At 40.3% G+C, this 22,716-nt stretch overlaps 1 protein-coding gene across 7 annotated transcripts in view; it reads right to left on the bottom strand.

The window, feature by feature from the left end:
- Positions 1–6,523: 6,523 nt before the first annotated feature.
- Positions 6,524–22,716, bottom strand: part of ANKHD1 (ankyrin repeat and KH domain containing 1) — a 121,320-nt gene continuing 105,127 nt past the window's right edge. For 3 of the 7 annotated variants that reach the window (XM_063130129.1, XM_063130132.1, XM_063130126.1), the window contains 9 exons: positions 20,770–20,916; positions 19,379–19,489; positions 17,510–17,659; positions 15,795–17,401; positions 11,654–11,863; positions 9,747–9,998; positions 8,807–8,982; positions 7,952–8,116; positions 6,524–7,034 (listed from right to left, as the gene is read on the bottom strand). In XM_063130129.1, coding sequence (XP_062986199.1) covers positions 6,975–7,034; positions 7,952–8,116; positions 8,807–8,982; positions 9,747–9,998; positions 11,654–11,863; positions 15,795–17,401; positions 17,510–17,659; positions 19,379–19,489; positions 20,770–20,916 — 2,878 coding nt within the window. In that variant the 3' untranslated portion in view covers positions 6,524–6,974. The remainder of the gene's footprint in view (positions 7,035–7,951; positions 8,117–8,806; positions 8,983–9,746; positions 9,999–11,653; positions 11,864–15,794; positions 17,402–17,509; positions 17,660–19,378; positions 19,490–20,769; positions 20,917–22,716) is intronic. The other 4 variants (XM_063130128.1, XM_063130127.1, XM_063130131.1 and 1 more) reach the window with 4 other exon arrangements.

Below are 22,716 nucleotides of genomic sequence, written 5' to 3' on the forward strand. Positions count from 1 at the left end.
CAATCATGTGTTCAGAGGAGGGCAACCAGGATGATCAGGGGTCTGGAAACAAAGCCCTATGAAGAGAGACTGAAAGAACTGGGCATGTTGAGCCTGGAGAAGAGAAGATTGGGGGGAGACAGGATAGCACTCTTCAAATACTTAAAAGGTTGTCACACTAGAGGCCTTCAAGAGGCACCTGGACAGCCATCTGTCAGGGATACTTTAGAGTGGATTCCTGCATTGAGCAGGGGGTTGGACTTGATGGCCTTGTAGGCCCCTTCCAACTCTGCTATTCTATGATTTGCCACTTCGATAGCAGTCAGGAGAACCCAGGGTTATCTCCATCTCCCTGGCTGGTCTGAACAGGGGCAATGTCATTTTAGACATTTTGCATACCTATATATTTGTTTAATTAGTGTATTTTTATCCTCTTTTTCTGGTAATTGTCTCCTAAAGCTCACTACAGTCAAAGAGACAGGCCCTGCCATCAGGCTTCCAATAAAGAAAGATAAGACAAATAAGGGAAGGGGAATGGAGGAAAAAGGAGGAAGAACAGTTTTTCAAGGCAAGAACAAGGTGGTGGTGAGGTATAACTGGTCATTTTACATGCACTTCAGACCAATCTTCCCTTGCTGGTGTTCCTCCTTGGAACAGTAATTGATGGCTATTTGGCCAATGGATGGTGCTAGCACATTCTTTTCCTTTACTTCTGCAGTAAGGGGGGGGGGCTTCCACAGTTAAGGTGTGGTAGGAAGACCCTGTATTAGATACCATCATGCACTGTAGAAGTTGGTTAAATCAAGAACAAGACGGTCCAAATCTCATTCAGTAATTACATGTTAGAGATGGACAATTAATCACATACAGGCATACCAACAACCGGCAGTTAGCGTGCAACCATCAGTATAGCCATCTTCCCTCTTTGAATTTCTTCATTTATGCCAGCCTGAGAGGAAGGATAGGATAGATGTAGTAAATAGTGAAGCTGATGTTAGGATTGCTTTGGGGGAATAGTGGAGTTCCTGTAACCTACCTGAGAATAAACACTGGACTGGATTGAGGGAAGGTTTACATACCAATAAAACTTCCCTAAAGAAGCCTCTATAAATGGGTTTGGCTGTTGCTCAGACCTGTCAATTTTTGGGAACTGGAATGGAATGGAGGAGTTGGTGCTCTTGCTATGGTGAGAGATCTGGATAAAATGGGCTGGGTTGCTTTTAGATGGGTTGCAGAAAGGTTGAGTCAAGAGAGCTCTTTGACCAGCAATTCCATAGTTTGCAGCATCTAGGGATAACTACCCAAGGTTTGCTCCATGAGTCCAAATATCCCTATATGTTACCTCTGACCAACCAGACAGTAACAGAAGGGATCTAAGGCAGATGACAGAAGTGATACGGGTATTGACAAAGATTTAATTCTCCAGCAATTGCGCATCAGATTACACTGCTTGGAAGCAAGGGAAAAGTTCAGAACATGTAGCCTAATCAAATATGCTTCCCCATCTGTCCAGGAGCCCGCACTGTTACAAGCTGGTGGGAACTTTGTTGAGCTGGCCAGTATTGGGGGTGGGGCTTTTTATGTTCACTTTGTCCTTCAGATATCAAAACTCAGGTATGCTGTGTAACTGAAGAGGGTAATGGAAGAAAACCCTACTTTGGCTAAGTAATACTTCTCATCCACATTATACAGACATTCTTGTGACTCCACATATGCTACTGTGGAAAGTGAAGCTTGCCTTGGATAAGGTGCTGGGAATTGCAGAATGGGAGGGGATCCAAACAATTTCTTTAACAAGCTAGACAATCATGGATACTATGGGCAAATGCACTACGGGAATGGCAGATGACAGAGGGGTTCAGGAGGCAAGCTCAAAACGTCTCTAGTTTGAGCTAAGATTTTCCAACATTTGCTTTACAGAATTTAAGTTGTATTTGTTCCCTCAAAATTTAAGGCCATATTCTGTCTCTAAAACAAACTATCCTGGATTTCTGAAACTTTACCACACTATATTTATTTATTTATTACATTTATATACCACCCCATAGATGACTTCATGCTTAAAAGCTGGTAGTGAGGGCCAGCCATCACATCTGTTAAAAACAACAGGAGACAATTCTATTTCCATTGATTTCAATAGGCACAATCCTATTGGTAGTTTTCAGGAGTGGGGGAAATGACTGGAAAATGACTGTCTCTCCTTCCCACCTCCTTGGCCCCTGAATAAGCTCCTAGGGTAGAGGGTCTATTCATCATAGAAGTAGCGTGAGAGACACCAAAAGTGTGAATTACATGCATTAAAATAGTTAAGACCTATCTAATCTGTTAAATGTGCCTTCATGCCCTGGATAGGGGCTTCCCAGAGGCATCTGGCTGGCAGCTGTAGGAAACAGGATGCTGAACTGGATGGACCTTTGGTCTGATTGAGCAGGGGTTATACCTGTCCTGCCTTCTATTAATTATAGTTTTTGTGAACCACCCAGAGAGCTCCGGCTATTGGGCGGTATAGAAATGTAATAAATAAATAAAATAAATAAAAATAGTCTAAAGGAGACCCCCACAACCAGTTTAGGGTGTTGTTAGCCTGCACCACATTTCTTGATGTGCTCTATTTAGGCCTAATCTATACCTGCAGCCCTTTCGCAACGGAAGAGGGCTGCTTCCGAACATTCCCTGCTTTCGTGATCGGCACTCATGGGGCACACGTGACCAGTGTTTACCACAATTACAAGAGTGTTGTTGCAGGAGCACATGTGCCCCATTACAGAGCTTGCGCATGTATATCGGTAGAAGTGGGCGGGGCTAGGGAGATGGGTACAGGGTAGAGGTGGGTTTTTTTAATGACTCATGAGGGATGCACAGATGGCAGCAACACATGGGGGCGATATAAACTTTGTCAAATATGCGCTCCTGAGCATATTTTGTGAACCGCCCAGAGAGCTTCGGCTATTGGGCGGCATAAAAATGTAATAAATAAATAAAAATAAATAAAAATAAGTATGTTTGTATTAAGAAAAAAAACCACCCACACTCAGCGGTAAAACATGTCAATACCCATCCTAAAACATGTGGATAAAATGGCAGATAGGTCCACTCCCGCACACCTCCAATACCCATGCACACGCCCCTCCCAGCTGATTGGCTGTTCACTGAGCCCAGAACTTGCAGCAAATAGTAACGACCTCGCAAAGGGGGAGCACACCGCAAACATTCTTTGGAATAAACATGAGAGAGCTGGAAAAAACAGGGCAAAAGCAGTCAGGGATATTCCGGGAAAACAAAAGGTGGAGCCCAGATTGCTGTGGGAGCAGGTGAATGTCATGTGGCCTGTTAGTGATGACTACGATACAGTCCTGCAATAAATGGCTGATGTAGACTCCCCCTTTGTTTTGTTGGTAATTGGCCTATAAGGAGTAAAATCACAGAAGCTTCCTTAAGTTTTGGTTGCAACTCCTTTGCAGAGAAAAGGAATTATTAGTCCCCGACTGCAGGGAAAAGTCCCTGGTATTTAAGGCTTCTAAGACTGTGGGGCTGGATTACATCATAAAAGCTGCAGGAAGAGATGCAAAATGTTGCAGCATGTGCAAGACCTGGGCAAAGAGCTAATAGGCCAAGGGTCTGTGTCAAAAACCAAATTATAAGGTACAAAAGGTCTGACTATCTAGACATCTTACAAATGTTGTGGCATCTCCAAAACTGCACGACTCTTGCGTTCTGGTTAAGAAGGGAACAGGGCCTGTGTGTTAAATGAAGTATTTGATGGAGAAGTGAATAGCACAGAGTTCCAACCAGTTTGTACTGTGGTGCTTGACTTTGGAGGGGCCAGAGATCCTGGATGGAACAGACCTGGCAATGAGCCCCCATCTCTCCAGACTGGCATCTGTTGTCACCATTATGTAATAAAGCTCTTGGATGGGTTTGCCCTTAGTGATGTTTCGTGGCACTTTACTCCAGAACAAGGATATTTTGACTGAGTGAAGTATGGTGACCCTGATGTGGCACGTGTGAATGATTTCTCTTTGAAAGAGAGTGTCTCTTCCTATCTTTTATTTTAACAAACTTTGAATTTTTTTCTTCGAAGGGAATAATGAGGCCTGAGTAAAATTTATTGAGAGAAACTAGAACAAACTCAGTCCAGGGTGGAAGCAATTAAAGAGCTGGCAGAGAAGAATCACAGAAGCCAGGACAAGGCAAAAAGCCTGGTCATATATTCCTTGCCAGTCCTGAGCAGTGGAAGGAGTAAACCCATAATGGATGTCTCCTTGTACCAGATGAAACTCTGAGCATTCATGATGTCTGATATCCACTGATATAAATAAGCAGACTTCATGCTTAAAAGCTGGTACTGAGGACCAGCCATTACATCTGTTAAAAACAATGGGAGACATCTGTATCTTCATTGATTTCAATAGGCACAATCCTATTGGTGGATTTCAGGAGTGGGGAAAAGGAAGAGAAAACACTTGGATTTTTGAAGCCCCTTCACTTCTAAAATACAAGTAGACAGTTCTCCCTCCCAGTCAACTGTAAGGCTCAAACTCTGCTTTGTTCAGGCAGACTGGCACTATGTGCAGAAAACTGCCATGTTATGCTTGGGGAAGTGATGCAACAAGGTGACCAGATTTGGCAGCTCAGAAAATTTCATTTCAGTCCAGTCAGAATTAATATGCTAGAAAAAAATCAACAGTAGTTCCATGAATGTACAAGGACTACCAGGTTTAAGATGTTATTTGTTGTAAAGCAAACCTCAAAGTCAGCTAATAAAGTTTTCTCTCAGCTTATTACACCCTAGGGCTTGGAAGAGGTTGCCATCTATCCTGATCCACACAACTTTAAACAAAGGAATTTATATTGTGTTTGGGGCACTTTTCCTGTCAAACAAGAGTTTCAGAGTATGGCTACTGAAGTATGACATTTAGGACACCAACATAGTAAAGCCAACTACTTTGTAAGAAACAAGGATTTGACATCTTACAGCTTGACAAAACCTGTCTTTTCCCCCTCTAAAGATGGGAGATTCAGAACTGTACAAAATTTTTAGTGTTTTGCAGGGCATACCTAAAGATGTATTGTATGCCATAGTCAGGTTAGACAGAATGATATACTGAGCATTGAAAATCAAATTCATGAACAGTTACTTTATTGCAAGGGTGTGACCTCAAGAGCCACATGTGGCTTGGGGCACGGATGCATACTAACTTACTCACTCACTTGTGCACAAAACTGCTTGGGCGAGGAGCGGGCACACACGTGCCACACAATGGATGGATAATCCTTGGTTACCAAAAAACCCCAATGTTTGAATGAATACAGAATTGCTAATGAAGAATTGGGTACGCTATGGTGCCCACCATATGCCTGAATATGGCCTTTCATGGAATAAACTTCAGTGGATGTACAAGAAAAAAATTGAAGGCAAATAGAAGCTACTCTGAAAAAGTATTTAAACTGAGCTTATTTGTGTACATATACACCCTTGTAGATTACTACACACATATGTCTGTGCCCCTTGGAAAGAATACATAAAGCCCAGTATGAACACTGTTCATGCTGCTTACCAGGTTACGATACTCTAGCCCTCTAACATTTTTGTTTTGGACCTGAAGATCTTACTGTGTTTTATATCGTCCCTCATATAATAATGTTAGGGGAAAGTTTTTTGTATTTATAGTTAAGGATTTCTTACCATAGTCCATTGGATGTGATTTTTTTATTTGATACATGGTATGTGACCTGTCATTTACCTTCTTTACTATTGCAACTAAAGGAAATTAGGAAAAATGTATTTAATAGTGATAGCAGTTAACTGTGCAGAAGATGAGTTTCATTTACATTTTATTGTTCAAGCTAGCACTACTGATATAGATATGATATAAAATAATGATTTTAAAATTATGTCACTACCACTGGCTATCATCAGTATTGGCCCAAAACATAAAATATTATCGGCTGAAGTAACCTTCCTCAACCTGGTGCCCTTCCATGCTGGCTGGAGATGGTGGGAGTTGTAGTCCAATATATGTAGACGGTACCAGGCTGGTGACACCTATCTCTACTGATTAACTCTTTCCTAAGTTTTATGTATATTTTAATCATCCGCACTGTACATTTTTCAAAGGGCTTTGGCTAAAAGCAATAAATCTGACTGACTGTCTTTAAGGTTAAAACATGGGAAGAACTCACTGTGTTTAAAAAAGGATTTCATTTTAGTTTTGAAGTACATTAAGTTGGGTATAGAAAAAGCCTCAGGTTCTCAGCACGTACCTGAACTGTCCCTCTTCTCTGTGCCCAACATTAGCTGTAATGTTGCTGCCCTCCAGTGTATTCAAGCATAGTCCAGTGAATAATACTAGAAACAGTGTTGAATCGAGGGACACTTCTTCAAACTTCTAAGAATGTATTAAATACTAAAATTAAACACTGACAGTAACTATACAATAAAGTACCATCTCCTATTTCTCAGAAGTTACATATGGAACATGATTGGGCAGTACCATTCAATAGCAACCTGCAGTACATCATTAAGATTAGTACACAAAGCCTATAATGTTCATCTTTTTATTGAATATTCAGGTAAATATTTCACATTAATACAGGCTACATAAAGTAGAGCCACTATACGACATGAAATTTACTCAACGTTTTTCCTTTTAAGTATGTAAACAATTATACATGTATTTACCACCCTAAAAGGTTGAAATCATGTAATCATCTAGTTCTCTGCTGCATACGAGTAGCATTCAGTAGTGTTTAGCCAAAAGCACTAGGTTCATCCGATTTTGAGTTCAAAATGGCTAAACTAACTGGAGAACAGAATCAGTTGAATAGATAACTCATTTTGTTCTTACACAACGGGCAAACAAGTTTCTCTTGCTACAGCCCACAGAAAAAAGTTGCTTAGTTAGGCACATTAAAAAAATTCCCAAGTTCTTCCAAGGTTTCTCCAAACAAGGCTTTAAAAAAAAGAAAAGAAAAGAAAGGTAGGCCCTCCTAAATCAGTTGACGTATTTGAGGTGCATGTTTCCAATGTGAGGTGCCCAGGTACCAGGCCAAATCTACAGTGGAAGAAACATTACAAAATAGGAAGTTAATTTCAGGGTATAGCTGCAATGCCACTACAAAGAGTTAGGGAGCAATCCTATAGCCACTATACAGTGTCTGGGGGACCATAGGATCATTTGGATTCCTGGATCTGAGGTCAGAGACATCGCTCCAAGTGTGGATCCAGGAACCTGTGCTCCCTGTCCCTTCCCCCTCCCCCTTGCAGCCAACACAGAGAGAGCTGTGCCTGCAACCTTGGAGAAGGGTTAAAGGGGGTGTACCGGTGGGCAGGGAGGGGACTGGTGGCCCTGGGATACAATGTATCCCAAGGCTTCCCTGGCCTCCTTCCCTCCTGCTCAGATGTGCTCCAGCTGGAAAACCTGTCTAGTCAAAATGCAGAGCAGGGGGACTGTGGAGAAGACCACTTTCACAGCTCCTCCCGCTCTGCACTGGATGCCTGTAAACCTCCGAGTTCAGAGGCTTATGGGCATCGACAAAGGATTGCGCCCTTACAATAAAATAAATTCAATGAGGCCAAACCCCCAAAGTCTAGTTAAAGTAAAGCTTGATTTCAACATAAAGTGACCAGATTTTGAAGATCTCCTCCTCCTAGACAAATATCCTAGTGTCAAGGCAGATTCCACCAACACTCATTAGCTGTTATAATTTGTTTTAGTTTGATTTTCAAGAGCATGTAATCAGAATCACTTAATCAGAAGCCTAACCTGAGTAACCATATTAGAAAGTTCTGACTTCACCTTTGCCATATACCATATGTAAAAAAGGCACACTTAAAATACTTTTTAAAGAAAAAGGTAACATGAGGTTGGAAACGCTAGAAGCCTTTTGCATTCTTTTAAGTCTTTGATTTTATTATTTAAAGCAGAAGCATGAGGCTTGAAGAGTACAAGAATGGGGTTAATTACTGCACCTGCTGAGCATCGGTACATTCTGTTGAATTTTGGACAACCTTTATCATAGGATTCCATGCTGGATCTGGAGTATGCAGTCCATTGAAAAGAGGGCCACCTGGTCCATCAGCTAGCTGCGGATGAGAAGGTATTATAGTGCCTCCATACATGGAAATTGGTAGGCCCTAAAACAGAAAAGGAATAAGAGTTTATAGTGAAGAACAGCAAAGAACCAGATCCACAGAAGAGTTAAGAAACATGCATCTATATCATTCCCTATGTTCATCATATAATTTAAAACCACATTTTATTCTTATCTGGGATGGAGATGCCTCTTTTAGAAACTGGTCAACTTGGCTTCATTTATAAGATAATGTATATTGTTTAACGCTTGTGAATATCCTATCCAACTGGATGTGGCAGTCCTGAAATTCCCCCATCCATATGTTTTCCTCCTCTTCTATCATAATAAATGTGATCTTTGCAGTAAGATTCTAGACAACTGCAGTAGTTTGTAAGTGCTCCTCCTTCAGATGACATACATTACCCTAACAGTATATTACTGTATAATTGCTCTTCTTTAAAACTGGATTAAAATGCAGGCAATCTAGAATATTATCTCCAAATTAGTGGTTAAGACTGACTGGGGAAAAAAATCCAATAGACAACATCCTCTGGAAAGGATTCCCAGGAAGCTGAGAAATCCCTAAAATAGAAGATCGGCAGTTACAAACTTTCACTGAAAATTCCCAGAGACACAGAAAGAATGTTACTGAAATGAAACCTGTTTATCATAGTAAATTTGGTTTACATTCTTACAATTGTGTGGGCTCTGTACATGAGGGGTATAAGAGAAAAAACCTCTGAAAACGTACTTTAGAGAAATCCACAAAGCTGTTCGGCATAGGCTGCTGGAAAATGTTTGAGGGAGCCACCATCCCAGAATCATCTCTCTCCATTGGCTGATGCTGGGAAAAGGTGCCCGGATCCGACAGCTGCTGATGTACTGGATGATTTCCCATTACAGGCTGGGACCAACCTGACAAACCTTCTAGAAAAACAACAAAGGGCTCGTTTAAAGATGAGATAAGAACCACCTGAAATTCCTGTCACCACTCCTATCCCGACATCTCCAAGATCCACGTTTGCCTATCTATATCGCCTGCTAATGGTTCCTTCTCATCCAATCTATTGTGAATTCCTTCTAGAATGGTCTTCTTTCCTGTTATTTCCCTTCTCTGATTATCAAGAAATGCCTCTTCTAAACTGTCACCTCTCTTCCATATCCATCACCCCTATACCCCATTTCCTACATTGACTCTTGGGAAAGAATTACACCAACCTGAAGATTCACTTTGGAGCTTCCTCCCTTCTTATATCCACATCTCTTTTTAAGCTGCACAAGGTTCATTGATTGTTGCCCTTAGTCGCACTTCCCACCCTCATCCCCGCACTTTCTGCCACGGAACAGCTCCTTATCCCCGTACAGCCTTACTTTCCTGCAGTACCACTCCTTCAGCCACTCTTGGCTCTTCTCTCAAGGAAGGACATTCCTCTAACCAAGACTGCTTTTGATATCACCACATTCCCATATGGAAGGTTTCCACCCTCTCGCATACACCAGGAAGGAGACAATTCATATGCTTTTAAAATACTGAATATGCTAAGTTTCTGTCTTAACAATGAGGTCTTTACGCAACACTCAGTAAAAGCTCAATAGGAGGTTCCCCCTCAACGTATTTTCAAACTTTCTCCCATTTATCTCAAAATAGATGTATTTCAGTCTTAAGGTCATTTCCTTAGACACACTCTCACCTGAAACGTTGTTAACACCAAATGACCAGATGCCACTGTGTCCAACAGGAGCTGTGAAGTTGGTTCCCAAGGGGGTAGGGGTGACAGAACCTCCTTGCCTAATTCTAGCAAGTCTTTCTGTTCCAATAGGCGGTGGCACCTTTCGATCTTGAGTTGTGCTCCCTGATTTTGGTTGGCCCAGGGTGGAAGGTGCAGAAGCAGCTGAAAGGGGTGAAGATGATCCCGAGGAAACTGATGGAATAGGAGATTCACCTGATGAAAAAACAGTTCTCTTGCTTTATTACATATGAAATGCTCAGTTACCTTAACTGCTGTTCTAGAGAGTTCTTTCACTACAGATGAGATTCTTAATACTTCAACAAAAGTAGACTTTTACTTAATGCAGTGGAACTTAACTCTACTAAATGTTTTTAGTACTGAAGTATCAATATTTTGAAAGAGATGAAAATAGTGTTTTGAACTGTAGTGCAACTAAAATGAAGATATAATATGTTCCTTCAGCAATGGGAGAAGCCTCCATGATGGCAGTTCAGTCATAGCAGTAGGTGCTTTTAGGACTGAACACAGCTCAGCTTGTGCCCTCAAAATTACATGTTAGACAAGGAGCTCTATGATGCATCTCAGGGGTGGGGAACCTTTAAGTCAAGAGGAACATTTCCAGAGGAAAGTGATCAGTACTACTTATCAGTGGAGGGTGGGGCTAAAGACATGTGTGAGTAGGGACACTCCTCTTTTCCTCTACTACCATTTTCTCTCCCCACTTCTCTTTCACCCACCTCCACCCCATTCACATCTACTCACTCATCGCATCATGGGAGAAAGTGATGTTTAAACCTCCCCTCCCCTGTGGTCAGCAGGAAACAGTTGAGCAGCAGAAAGAAGGGGCTGAGGAAGTGGGGTCTGGAAGGAGAGGCCAGAAGGCCAGATGGGGACCCATGGGTTAAGTCTGGCTTACAGGGTGCTTATTACCCATTCCTGATGTATCAGATCATCAGCGTGAACAAAAACATGTGTCACCCAGTAGAAGTAATCTAAGCTCCTTAGACTTGTATACTTCCTGTACCATCTTCCAGGTTTCTTACTCTTTAACCCATATAGCCATGGGATTATATGGCCCTACAGGTTAAACCATCCCTTAAACTCATGTTCCATTTAAAAATAATTATATATGAACATTTCTGCATGATTGAACATTGACCAGGAATGGTGCATTTTCACCTATATAGTGAAAAAACCTGACTACTTCACAGTCCAATCTAAGAGCCACTTGGTGAATTTTCTTATCTTCTCCATGTCCTAAGGGGAATAGACCACTATAGAGAGAGATAAGGAGATGAAAGGCGGGCAGCTAGCAGTTCGTTCCTTCCCTATGTGTGCATAATTGCAACTTTCTCCAGTCTGCTCTTCTAATTGAAAGAGCAGTCAAGGCTGGGCTGATTTCACACAATAGACATAATATATAGCTCAGCACTAAGATTCAACCTATGAGTTAAATATCAACTCTCTATCTTCGGATATTCTTGTCTAGGACAATGCATAACTATGTTTAAAGGCTGTTAAAAGCCTTAAGTCCAAACTAAATGTGGCATACAGTTGTATAAATCTCTTAGTTTAAATTTTTAAACCAAGGTGGGAAAAGTAACCTTACCACTGGACGGAAAAGCAAATGTGAACGTGTGTGTGTGTGTGTGTGTGTGTGTGGTGGTGGTGGGAGCCAGCCCCTTCTATTCTTCTGCTCAAACTCTCTAAGGAGGGGAATATAGATGTTACTACACGTCATGTCTAATTTGGCCCTTAAGATGTCAGTTAAACTAATTCAGTAATTTCCTCTCTTCACATTGCCTCAATTTTTCTAATCAATGTTCTAAGTTTTGTTAAAGTCATACAGCCAGGAAAAAGGTCAATACCAACAGACCGAAGAGTTGAATTAGACAGACCCCCAAAGCTCCTACATGAATTTGTAGCACTTGTCCAAGGATGTGGTGAAAAATGCTGTCTGTTAAAGCTGGGAGTCCCAACAGGTGCTGGCCCTTGAAGATAAACCCGTGCTCCTTGAATATTTGCTGAAAAACCTGCCATGGGCGCTGAAGAGGAGTTTGAGGAGCTGCTGGATGGATCTATAGAAGGTAAGCCTCAAATTAATACAATTATGTCTGAGAAAATAACTCCAGAACACCCACGCTCCATTTTGTTCAGAGGAAGACAGCTGTTTGTTGGAGAAGCAGTTGCTCAATTATCTAGCATAAAATATAGAGACTTATGCTTGGGGTGTTTCCATTACATCCTGTGTTTTTATATGTTTTTTCTTCTAATCTGGAAATATACCTTACCACAATGCTATACCTCTCCTGCCACCATTTAAGAAAGGATATTTGCAGATAATCTGTACAAGATATGAATACTCATTAACTATTACTAAGCTTGTAGTCACAACCCCAGGAACCTCAAAGCAATAATCTTAAGAAGGCAATGTTATTTGTGTAGCTTTGCAATCTAAAATTATCTTCAGGCTGAGGCCGAATAATAGCAGCCTGGACCAATACTAGTTACTTTAAAGCATGCAGTTAGAGTGAAATTTTCACATTAAATTTTCAGTCTCACTGCTTGTATTAAACCACTATTAGAAAACCTCATAGTGATGAAACACAACCTTCAGAGGACTACAGCTCAGAGCTAAATTTTTAGATGTTGTCCTTGCCTTTCTGTTGCAGTAATAACCAATGATGGGGTAGCAATCTGGTGATGAAGACCATTTTCTCATGGTTGACCAATATAATTTACTTCAAATTAAGGTTCTAAACCTGAGAGAAATTCTTTCCAAATGGCTAATGAATATTGGTGCTTTCAATGTTACCTCTTAATGTAATTTAGTGCACCTATCTTGTGCGTTCTAATGGCTCTTTCACTTTCATTGCATTGAGGACCACTATTCTGGTTTGCTTGTTCTTTGCAGACTACCACATGCTGGATAGTTGAAAGGCTTCCAAATTAAAACCCAACTGCCAAAATTCTCCTTTACGGTCATGATTCAAATTTACAGGCATGCTTGAGGGAGAACTATGTACACAGGTTTCTTGGCCCTGGTTCACTATTAATTGCATGAATCAAATTCAACTAAAAAGCACTGCTTGAGGCAAAATGAAAGTTTTACAAGTCACCACTTGTTTTGTAGTGAAATAATGACAAGCATTTAAACTAGCCCTTTAAGATTAACACTGCATATACTTGTACCACTTAAGAGGCAGACTGCTTTCCAGCTCAAATAATGTATAAATTGAAAAATGGGTTGCCTTTAGTATGTGAAGAAAACATTAAAAGAAAGCCGCTTGCACCTCTATTTCCTCCTCTGTTATCATTAGGGTCTCTGGGATCATATGAAAGTGTGAAAGGGATTTCTACTTGGGTCCTTAGAACGAAGTTTGAGATGCACTACTGTATTATATTAGAATACTTAATGGCAGCAGATTAATTTGGATTGTTACAGCGTCTTCTGTAGAAGTGGGGATTCCAACCGAATGGGCAGGGATGATGGAAGTTGTAGTCCAACAGATTACCCACCCCTGTTCTATTGTGTAATGAGTTATTGTTTGTGAAAGGAAAATCCTGCCAGTGCTGAGAGATAATCAAATTACTTTCAGAGCTATGTCAACTTATTATTGTGAAAGTGAGCTAGAGTCTTATGCTTTCAGGAACATTTCTGATGCAACAGTTAGTTTTCTAAGTATTAACAGCCTTATGGGGAAGCTCCTAAAAGGGGGGGGCATGTTTTGTTGGTGCATACTTAGGGTGACCCTATGAAAAGGAGGACAGGGCTCCTGTATCTTTAACAGCTGCATAGAAAAGGGAATTTCAGCAGGTGTCATTTGTAGATATGGTGAAATTCCCACTTCATCACAACAGTTAAAGGTGCAGGAGCTATACTGCAGCTATACTGTGACCAGATTTAAAAGAGGGCAGGGCACCTGCAGCTTTAACTGTTGTGATGAAGAAGAAATTTCCCCAGGTTCCCCATATATACAAATGACACCTGCTGAAATTCCCTTTTCAATACAACTGTTAAAGATACAGGAGCCCTGTCCTCCTTTTCATATGGTCACCCTAGCTTACTTAATTTTTCTGAATGGAACAGGTCAAAAAGGATACAAAACTTCAACAATGTAGTAACTTGAACAAAATTCTTGTTCCAACTCTTGCCTCTGCAGAATTGCACTGCTAACAGTATAAACAGGATTGGGGACTGAAAATACTGCTTATGCTTAGAAAATGGTTCTTTGATTAACTTGATCAAGGGAAATCCACATTTGTAAAAACCCAGAGCCAATACTGAAGAGGAAATTTCATCAGATAGATATAAATTAAACTCCATAGATCACATAATGCCAAAGCATGTTGCAAATGTAACATAATCCAGGGCTCAGAGATCAGGAGTGTGTGATTCTGTATACACAAATTGCCCCAATCCACTGTCTCTACTCTAGGTTCAGCATTAAATACTATTGCTAGTCATGTAAATAAATCTAAGTTTGCTTTCAGAACCCTGGTTAAACCGTATCAATCTAGGCCAAACCTCTTCTGAATAAAGATGCTTTCATCTGCTTTTGAGAAACTGCAAAACTGCTAAGGTTAGCCCTCCATTTTTTATTCCTATTGAAGATGCTGGCCAATACCATGAGTTAGCTAGAGAGAGGGAGGCCGGCCTTGCATTTTGTTACTGAATTATGTAACTTACACAGGTCCTGTCACATTATGACAAAAGCTCTAAGATTAAAACAAACAAAAGAAACAAACAGAGCAAATCCCTTTCAGGCATTGTACCTTGATACTAATGGCTAATTCTTTCAAAATTCTTTCAAAAACAGGTTACTTAGATACAAAGTGGCTGTCAGGACCTATGAATGGAAGTTCAATAAGCACCTATTGAATTCATCAAAATGCTAATGAACAGTTCTGAGGAAAGCAATTCCAGGCAATTTTGAAGCACACAGAAAGGCAACCATTCCCTCTGTTTCTGATATTCAGGCATGAGTGTTGTTTATGTAGCCAAAATGGTACCATCTATGCACAAGAGAGAGGCATTAGCAGTCTTGGAGGAACCCATAGGTTTGCAAAAGTACAAAAACATTTTCAAAAATCCCTAAGGGGGAAGAACTCCAAAACAATCCAATTAGCTCACAGATTATTCTGTGACCAATTACAATGCTAACTGAATGTCGGGGGAGGGGATGGAATGGATTATCCTGGAAGAGGCCATGGCTGACTGACTGACTATAAGAGTGAATAGGAACACTCCACACTGGAACATTTTGTTGCAGGTCTCACTTGTACATAATGTGCCTTGCCAGCATCATTCTAGTGGTGCAATTTTTCTTGCCCTCTCTTACAGAACTGCAACTTTTGCTTCCATTTTGTTTAGTAATCAGTAGGTTACAATGTTGGGTAAAATATGAGAAATTAGGGTATGGACTGGTATGGGGGAGTTTTAAGCAAACAGTTCTCTGCAATGATGAAGGCCATAAAATCTCCATATTTTTCATCATTTCATGGGAGCTACCTGATTCAGTATTGTGTGCCAACTTCCATGCTTCACAGGTCATCCAGAATCCCAGATCTCCTGTCACATTACATTGTAAAGAAAACATCAATTGGGTAAAAACAGCTAAGGACCCACCACAATTTGGTCCTCAGGATTCCTCTGGATTCCTACCCTGTGCCTCCTTACCCTACCCTGTATCTGTTTGCATTCTCTTCCCCTCCTTATTGTTTTACTATGATTTTATTAGATTGTAAGCCTATGTGGCAGGGTCTTGCTATTTACTGTTTTACTCTGTACAGCACCATGTACATTGATGGTGCTATATAAATAAATAATAATAATAATAATCACAGAAACCCATTTTCTGAAGGTTTATTTCAATGGTAATCAAGAGGACATCAACACAATTAAATGGTTTTAAATTGTGGTGTGCCGCCTTGATGGCCTTTTTTGCAAATAGAGTAAATAAAATAGTAATTATCTCTTCTTCTCCATGCAGAACCTTAGCAACTCACCTACAGGACTAGTTGAAACTCGCTGAGGAGGCCGGAATCCTGGAGCCTTCGAATTATCAGGATGTACGTTTTCCATGTGTCCCAGCACAGAGTTACCTATAAATGTAGACTGGACAGTGAAAGGTTGATCTGCTGCTGCTCGTGTGGACAGTGGACAGTCTCCCCATCCTTGGTTAGCCGGCACCTGGTTACTATCAAAAAGACTACTAAAGTGATTGAAGAGTGTTGCTGGCCCAAAGGTAGGAGGCAAGGATTTGTTTGCTGGGTTAATATGCATCTGAGAACCGTTCATAACGTTCATGGGTGATGATAGCTGAACTGTAGGAGGTGGACCTTGAGAAGGTGTTAAAGGTACTGCATTTGTAACAAAAATAGACTGAGGTTCTTGATGTAGGTTTGCATTTGGTACCATTGAATAAAATGAACCTCTAGGCGGCATTCTGTGAGAAACTCGGGGTGCTGGTACAGCTAACTGAGGTAAGTTACCGTTGTCCTGATTATCTGTAGCAACCGATCTAGGTGAAGCTAAGCTTAATGGAGTGGGTTCTGAACTGGAAGAAAAAGGCATAGATATGGGAGGACTTAAATCAGACATATTGGTTGGCAGTGTTTCATCTTGGACATTGTTTGGAGGTGCAGGACTGCTGGATGTGCACGCTTCTAGGGCTCCTGAATTGCTGCCTGTTGAAATATTGCTGCTAGCAGCAATTGACGATGGCACACATGCATTTCCAATAGATTGTTCTGGCGTGGATGCCTTTTCTTTGGGTACTGCGGCAGAAGGAACAGCATCTGTTTTAAGTGCAGATTGCTGTGCCTGTGGAACACTGGAGGGCAGAAATGTAGTGGGAACATGCCCTGCGTTTTCAGGTGCAGAAGCTGAAGGCAGTGTGCTACATGTAGTTGTCACAGTTGAGATTGCTGTTGTCATGGTACTGGTTTTAGGAACACAAGCAAACAACTGCTTTCTGACCGATGATGGAGTCCGGTTACTCGTCACACAAAGTGGCTGGGAAGATGCAACTACCGAAGAGACAGTACCAGGACAGCTAGAAGCTAAACCTGTAGACTCAGACGGCAAAATATTGCCATTCTGGTTGCCTATACGACTTGAACTGTTATGCTTTGGGGAGGTATTTGTGCTGCCTGGGTTAACTGGCCTTACTGGGAAGGGTCCCCAAGTGTTTGGAGAGGTTGAAAATGTTCCTCCAAACTGGGCCATAGGTAAGCGAGGGTGACGAATTTGTTGCATAGTTTGGGCAGCCAATAAAGCAAAATGAGGATGGGAATAAGCTAAGGGAAGAGAGACTGGAAAAGAAGAACGCACGTTTGCTGGGACATTCTTGCTTAGTTTGTTAGCAGACTGGAAAGTAGACAGTGTTGATGACTGTGAGGTGACAAGGGATGGAGCTCCAAGGGGAAATGAGCTTTTGTTTGTAGCTGAAGCGGTATTGACGCCAGATGAAAAATTTGTATGGATGGATTTGGTGCTGGAAGCAGGCGTTCTTATGTGAGTTTTAGGAATTAAATCTTCCAGTTCCTTGGCAGGATCTTGAATAAGGGCATTAATAAGCTGTACTGCATATCTTGTTGATTCTGTTCCACCCCTGAAACAGAGAAGGTGGTGTCAGTCTTTGGAATGTAAGTCTCAATTCAGTGCAACTAAAATCCATTTGAAAAACATGAAGTTTAAAATGAGATCTTATGCATTCTACCTTATTGTGATCATTCTCTCTCCGTTTTTATCTTTTTGCTTGTCCACATCAATATGAGCACCAGTGACATCTTGGATAGCTGTAATGTTGCACCCACCTCTTCCCATTATTCGAGAAACAACTGATGCTGGGACAGACAGCTTTTTTGACCTATATGACAAGGGTTGAAAATGTTTGAAAGATTTCTGTTTTTGCGTTTCAGATATTTAAACAGTGTTATAATATGTAATTTTGATAACTTCATAGACGTCTCAGAACAGTAAGCAACTTCTGCTGATATTCTATTAAACCTTTCAAGCCTACCAATCTTCAATAAAGAAACTGCATTGCAGATTTTTTCTTAACAGCTAATATATCTCAAGCCTTGTTAGACATCCATTGTTCTGGGTATGTGGAACTTAGGATATTCTTCAGTTACTGCCATAATTCACATGTTACAATATGTATGCCATTGATGGGTCTTTATGAGACACTAAAGAAACTTTGGACTAATTATAGCTTTGCTTTCCAGATTAAAGTCGTTTTAGTTTCCTAAAGCCCTTAGATGACTTCATGACTTACTTGCAATGAACAGCAAATTGAAAACGACAATTAAAGGTTTAGAAGTGTTTCAAAAAACAACAATGAAGATAGCAGAGAATTTATAGACTTTCTCACTTTTGCAATGCTGACAGATCCATCACCTCAGTCCTATTTTTCCCTATGTCTTGAATATCAAGACTGTTGTTTTAAAATGGATACTGTTGTTTTTATATTGTTGTTTTTATGTTTCTGATGTTTCTTAAATTTTGTATACTTTTTAATGTTTACTGTTTTAACTTTTGTAAACCACCCAGAGAGCTTCGGCTATGGGGCGGTATATAAATGTAATAAATAAATAAATAAATCTTACACTCAAATCTAAAGAGATTTCTAAAAAATATCCTTGTCCTTATATTACTTAAACACTTTTCAGTACTGTCTTTCGGACTAGCATTTCCTCACTGACCCTGTTCAGATGACATACTAAGCCAAGGTTAGGCCGCTAAGCCTTTTGCAGCAAATGGTTAGTGAATTTGTTAAAACTATGATTATGTAGCCATCATGGTTAGGAATGGTGCACATGGCATGCTAAACCATAATGAATGTTTAGCTCAAAATGCTTAATCACCAAGGTTTAGTGTGTCGACTGAACAAGGTCATTATGACTTAGGGTAGCATGATAACAATGACTTAGGGTGTCATGCCATGGTCACCTTACCATGGTGGCTACATAACCACATTTTAAACACACTCACTAACCATTTGCTGCAAAAGGGTAAGTGGCCTAACCATGGCTTAGCTGTTGTCTGAACAGGCCTATTATAGTCTATAAAATTATGACATTCCCTCCAACCATAAACAGCTCCAACAGCCCTGAAAGTTTAAAAGCCCCCTTCTGAACTCTTCCTCACCTGGATTCCAATCTCTTCTTCCCCTCAGTTCTCACAATGTGATACATGAACCACTTCAATACACACTCCCCACTCCAATATTCAACAGAATTTTGTCCCCGAAGTTCTAAACAATTCTCACATCTCAATTATTTATAATTACATTTATATAATGTATTTATGTAATTATATCTTACAAGGAACCCAAGGCAGCATGCACAATCCTCCTTATCTCCATTTTATCTTCACAACTCTGTGAAGTAGGTTAGGTTGAAAGTCAGTGGCTGGCCCAAAGTCACCCAGTAAGCTTCATGGCCAAATGGGGAATGGAACCCAGATCTCCTGAGCCTCAGTCCAACACACCACACTGGCTGTCATAACCTCATCTACAGACTAATCACAACTCCCTCTCCACTCCGATACAAAGCAGTAGCAGCCTGAGTGCCCCCCTCAATACCTTTTCGCTCCTGAACAGCACCGCCCTCCTCTCTGCAGCTGAAATTGTTCAATTGGTGTTGATTGCAGAGAGTTGCTGGGTGAAGGGTCTTTTAAAACTCTGCCTACTTGCCTGCCAAGGGTAAAAATACATTTTCGGTAATGGGGAAGAAATAAGTGTACAATAGTTCATAGGCAAGAGGTGGAAAGAACTCCCAACCGCACATTTTCATCCCAAAAAAAATGCTCTTACATCATCCAATTTCATTTGTTACGTTTATATTTTCCTCATCTTTCTCTAAAGGTTCTGAGAACTGTACATGGGGTTTCCAGGCCAAATATAGGGAAGTCCCAAATCTGTTTAACTCCACAAATGGAATAAACAGAAGGCATTTCCAATGCAATCTAATCCAATGCCAAACTAATTAAGTCTAAATAATTTTCACAAGAGTTTTTTTTTTTTAAAGTTCTAGCATGTCTGACGAAACCAGTATGATAAACATAAGGAATCTGACATTAGGTGCAATTCAGGCAGTCGTGCATTTTGGCCCTACTGAAACCAATAGAACAGTTATGCTTATTTCCTACCAATTTCAACAGGATTTAAGAGGTACTCTTAAAGAAAAGATTGCAATGCTCCACACAGGTCAGAATCTACAGTATAGACTGTTATAACAACAAAGACCTTTTCTAAAAAAAAAAAATAGTTTCATAACAAAATTGGAGACAACTCTAGGATTGTACGTATAACTTAAACTTTTCATCATGGAAAATTAAAGACTTTGAAAACAAGAACTAACGGCCCCACCCACCCCCAGGCCACAGTGGAACTACTAGGAATTGGTAATTTGATAGATTAAAACAGAGATGCCCGTTGCTCCCCCTGCCACATGCAGCCTCTCTGGCCTTTTCTGTAGCCTCCCATTGCCACTGAAAATTGGCAGCACTGGATGTGGGGAAAGAAAGCCTCCATTTAAAAGCAAGAATTTGTTTGCCACTGAAATTCAGCAGCATAGAAGCAAAAAAGACCTATTTTAAAGCACTGAAGTTTCTATATGTAATAGGGGAGAGTACATGATGCTCCTACATCCCACTGCATGTAAACCGATGTACTGGCACTGGATATGAACAATTATTATTATTATTATTATTATTTATTTATATAGCACCATCAGTGTACATGGTGCTGTACAGAGTAAAACAGTAAATTTTACAAAAAAAACAGTAAAGGTTAGCAAATGCTATATATTTATTAGAGAAGTGCTCTCCCATGGCAATGTTCCATAAACGTCCACGCTCCACAAGCTACCATCACTATTCATCAAAACCCTCAACCCTAATTTGACATGGGCCAAATAAATTCATATAAAAGGCTTAGACTCCATTTCATGAAACTTAAGGGAAACAATGTACCTTCTCACTACTTCTTTCCAGCCTTCTTCTCTTTTTTGGCCTCTTTTTGGACTAGTCAGATTCAACTTTATGTTTGGAGACGTCAGAGGCAGAGACACAGATTTATAACTTGTTGTTAAGGAGTTTGGATTAGCTTCACCTTCAAGTCTAGGAACAAATATAGTTTAATAATTAATTACTTTTTACTATCAAAAATTCTATTCCAATTATTGAATCCCATGTAATCTAGTGATACAAATTTTGATCAACACCAGGAAATGATTTCAAAACTGAGAACTCCTAGTGGGATCCTTACAGGATTCATAATGCATAAGAAGGAACTCAGTGGTAATGGCCAAGCAGAAATTTTATTTTGGTAAAAGTTTATCACCACTTACTTGAAAATACTTCATGGCAGAGTATATAAAGTTAGCTTTGAAATAACAGTTACATTAGTTACACACAAAACAGGTGGAATAACTTTTCATCAGAGACAAGTGAACAGGTTGTTTTCATGTAATAGGTGTTTTAAAATGGTTTCTGTACAGCCACGAATATGGGTTCTGTGCTTGCACAGAACATTGATAGAAAGAACTAAAACATTGTTCTAGAGCTAAAAACTACCAAATTTTGCCATGATGGATCTGCGTCCAGCATAATACACATGCAAAAAGGAAGAACCCTGTAACTTCCTAGGCCATTGTGGCTTATTTAAGCCACGGTGGGCTGTGTCATGGGATAGGTGGAATTTGAATATTCATTGCCTGGCTATGGCTTGTCGTGTCGTGCAACCCATGCAGTGGACGGTGCTGTGAGGGTTAAACAATTCCTGCATTACCCTAGAACAGGCCATAGGTTATGCCTACAACCCCCACTCCCTGGGCTTGCACGACATGCAGAGAATATTCAAAATGGTCACCAACATGCACCACTACCCACTGTGGCTTAAATAACCCATGGTAGGCTGTTCAATGACAAGAACCAGCCCAATGAAAGGAGCACTAGCATTTTCTTACCTAGAAAGATTCCAGGTAATGTGGAGTGAACATGTTTGCCTAATTTGTGTCATTAGCAAAATGGCATAAACACTTCAGATATATGATCCCATTTCTGATAATTATAAAAGCGTTTCTGAATCACTTTTAGTAAAGAGGGGAAGTACACACACTTCACCACATTCCATTTCATTCCATTTCTCTCCATTTATTTATCCTGCCATTCTGCCACCCTTGTTAATGACATTTCAATACCGTTATTAAACCATTTATATTATTTCAATGTTTTTATTTCATTTGGTGGCTTTCTAGTTTTGCATTTTTCTCTCCTAAGCCTTAGTTACTGGCAGTAAGAACGTTAAGCTAAAGTATGCTGATACTTTTTGATATTTTGTTCCCATTGCTTTTGCCTTTGGCTCCAGCCACCACTGGAATTGTCCCTGTAGACCAGAGTGTCTCCAAGACTGAATTAGGTCCTTGGGCTGGAAGAGGTTCCTCACCCTGAATTAAAGACACAGGGCAGAACCAAGCAACGTACAAAAGTTACTATCAAATAACCAAGCAAATATCAAATAAGACTATTAAGTCATGTGACTGGAGGATATTAATTTGATTGCAACTCTATTTCATTAAGGATTTTACTGCACCTATGGCTAGAAGTATTTAACAATAGATGTGATTCTTCATTCAGGTAACTTCAAAGGATGCATGAAATCACAAGAAATAACTTTTACATACCATCCACCAGCATTTTACACTGAAAATTAAACCTAGTGATTCCTAGACCAAATCTAGCCAAAGAATACTACCGTCCAGTTCAAAGACTCTTCTCTTTTCTAGTCTGCTGCTCAAGACAAGATGGGACTGGAACAGAACACATAAGCATGCTAGGGAACAGGAAAGGAGCAAAACAGAAAGGGGGTACAACTTGTCTGTTTACCCATCCACTGCTAAAAGAGTGGAAGAAAGAGAG

This window comes from Elgaria multicarinata, chromosome 7, assembly GCF_023053635.1.
Source record: "Elgaria multicarinata webbii isolate HBS135686 ecotype San Diego chromosome 7, rElgMul1.1.pri, whole genome shotgun sequence".
NCBI lineage: Eukaryota > Metazoa > Chordata > Lepidosauria > Squamata > Anguidae > Elgaria > Elgaria multicarinata.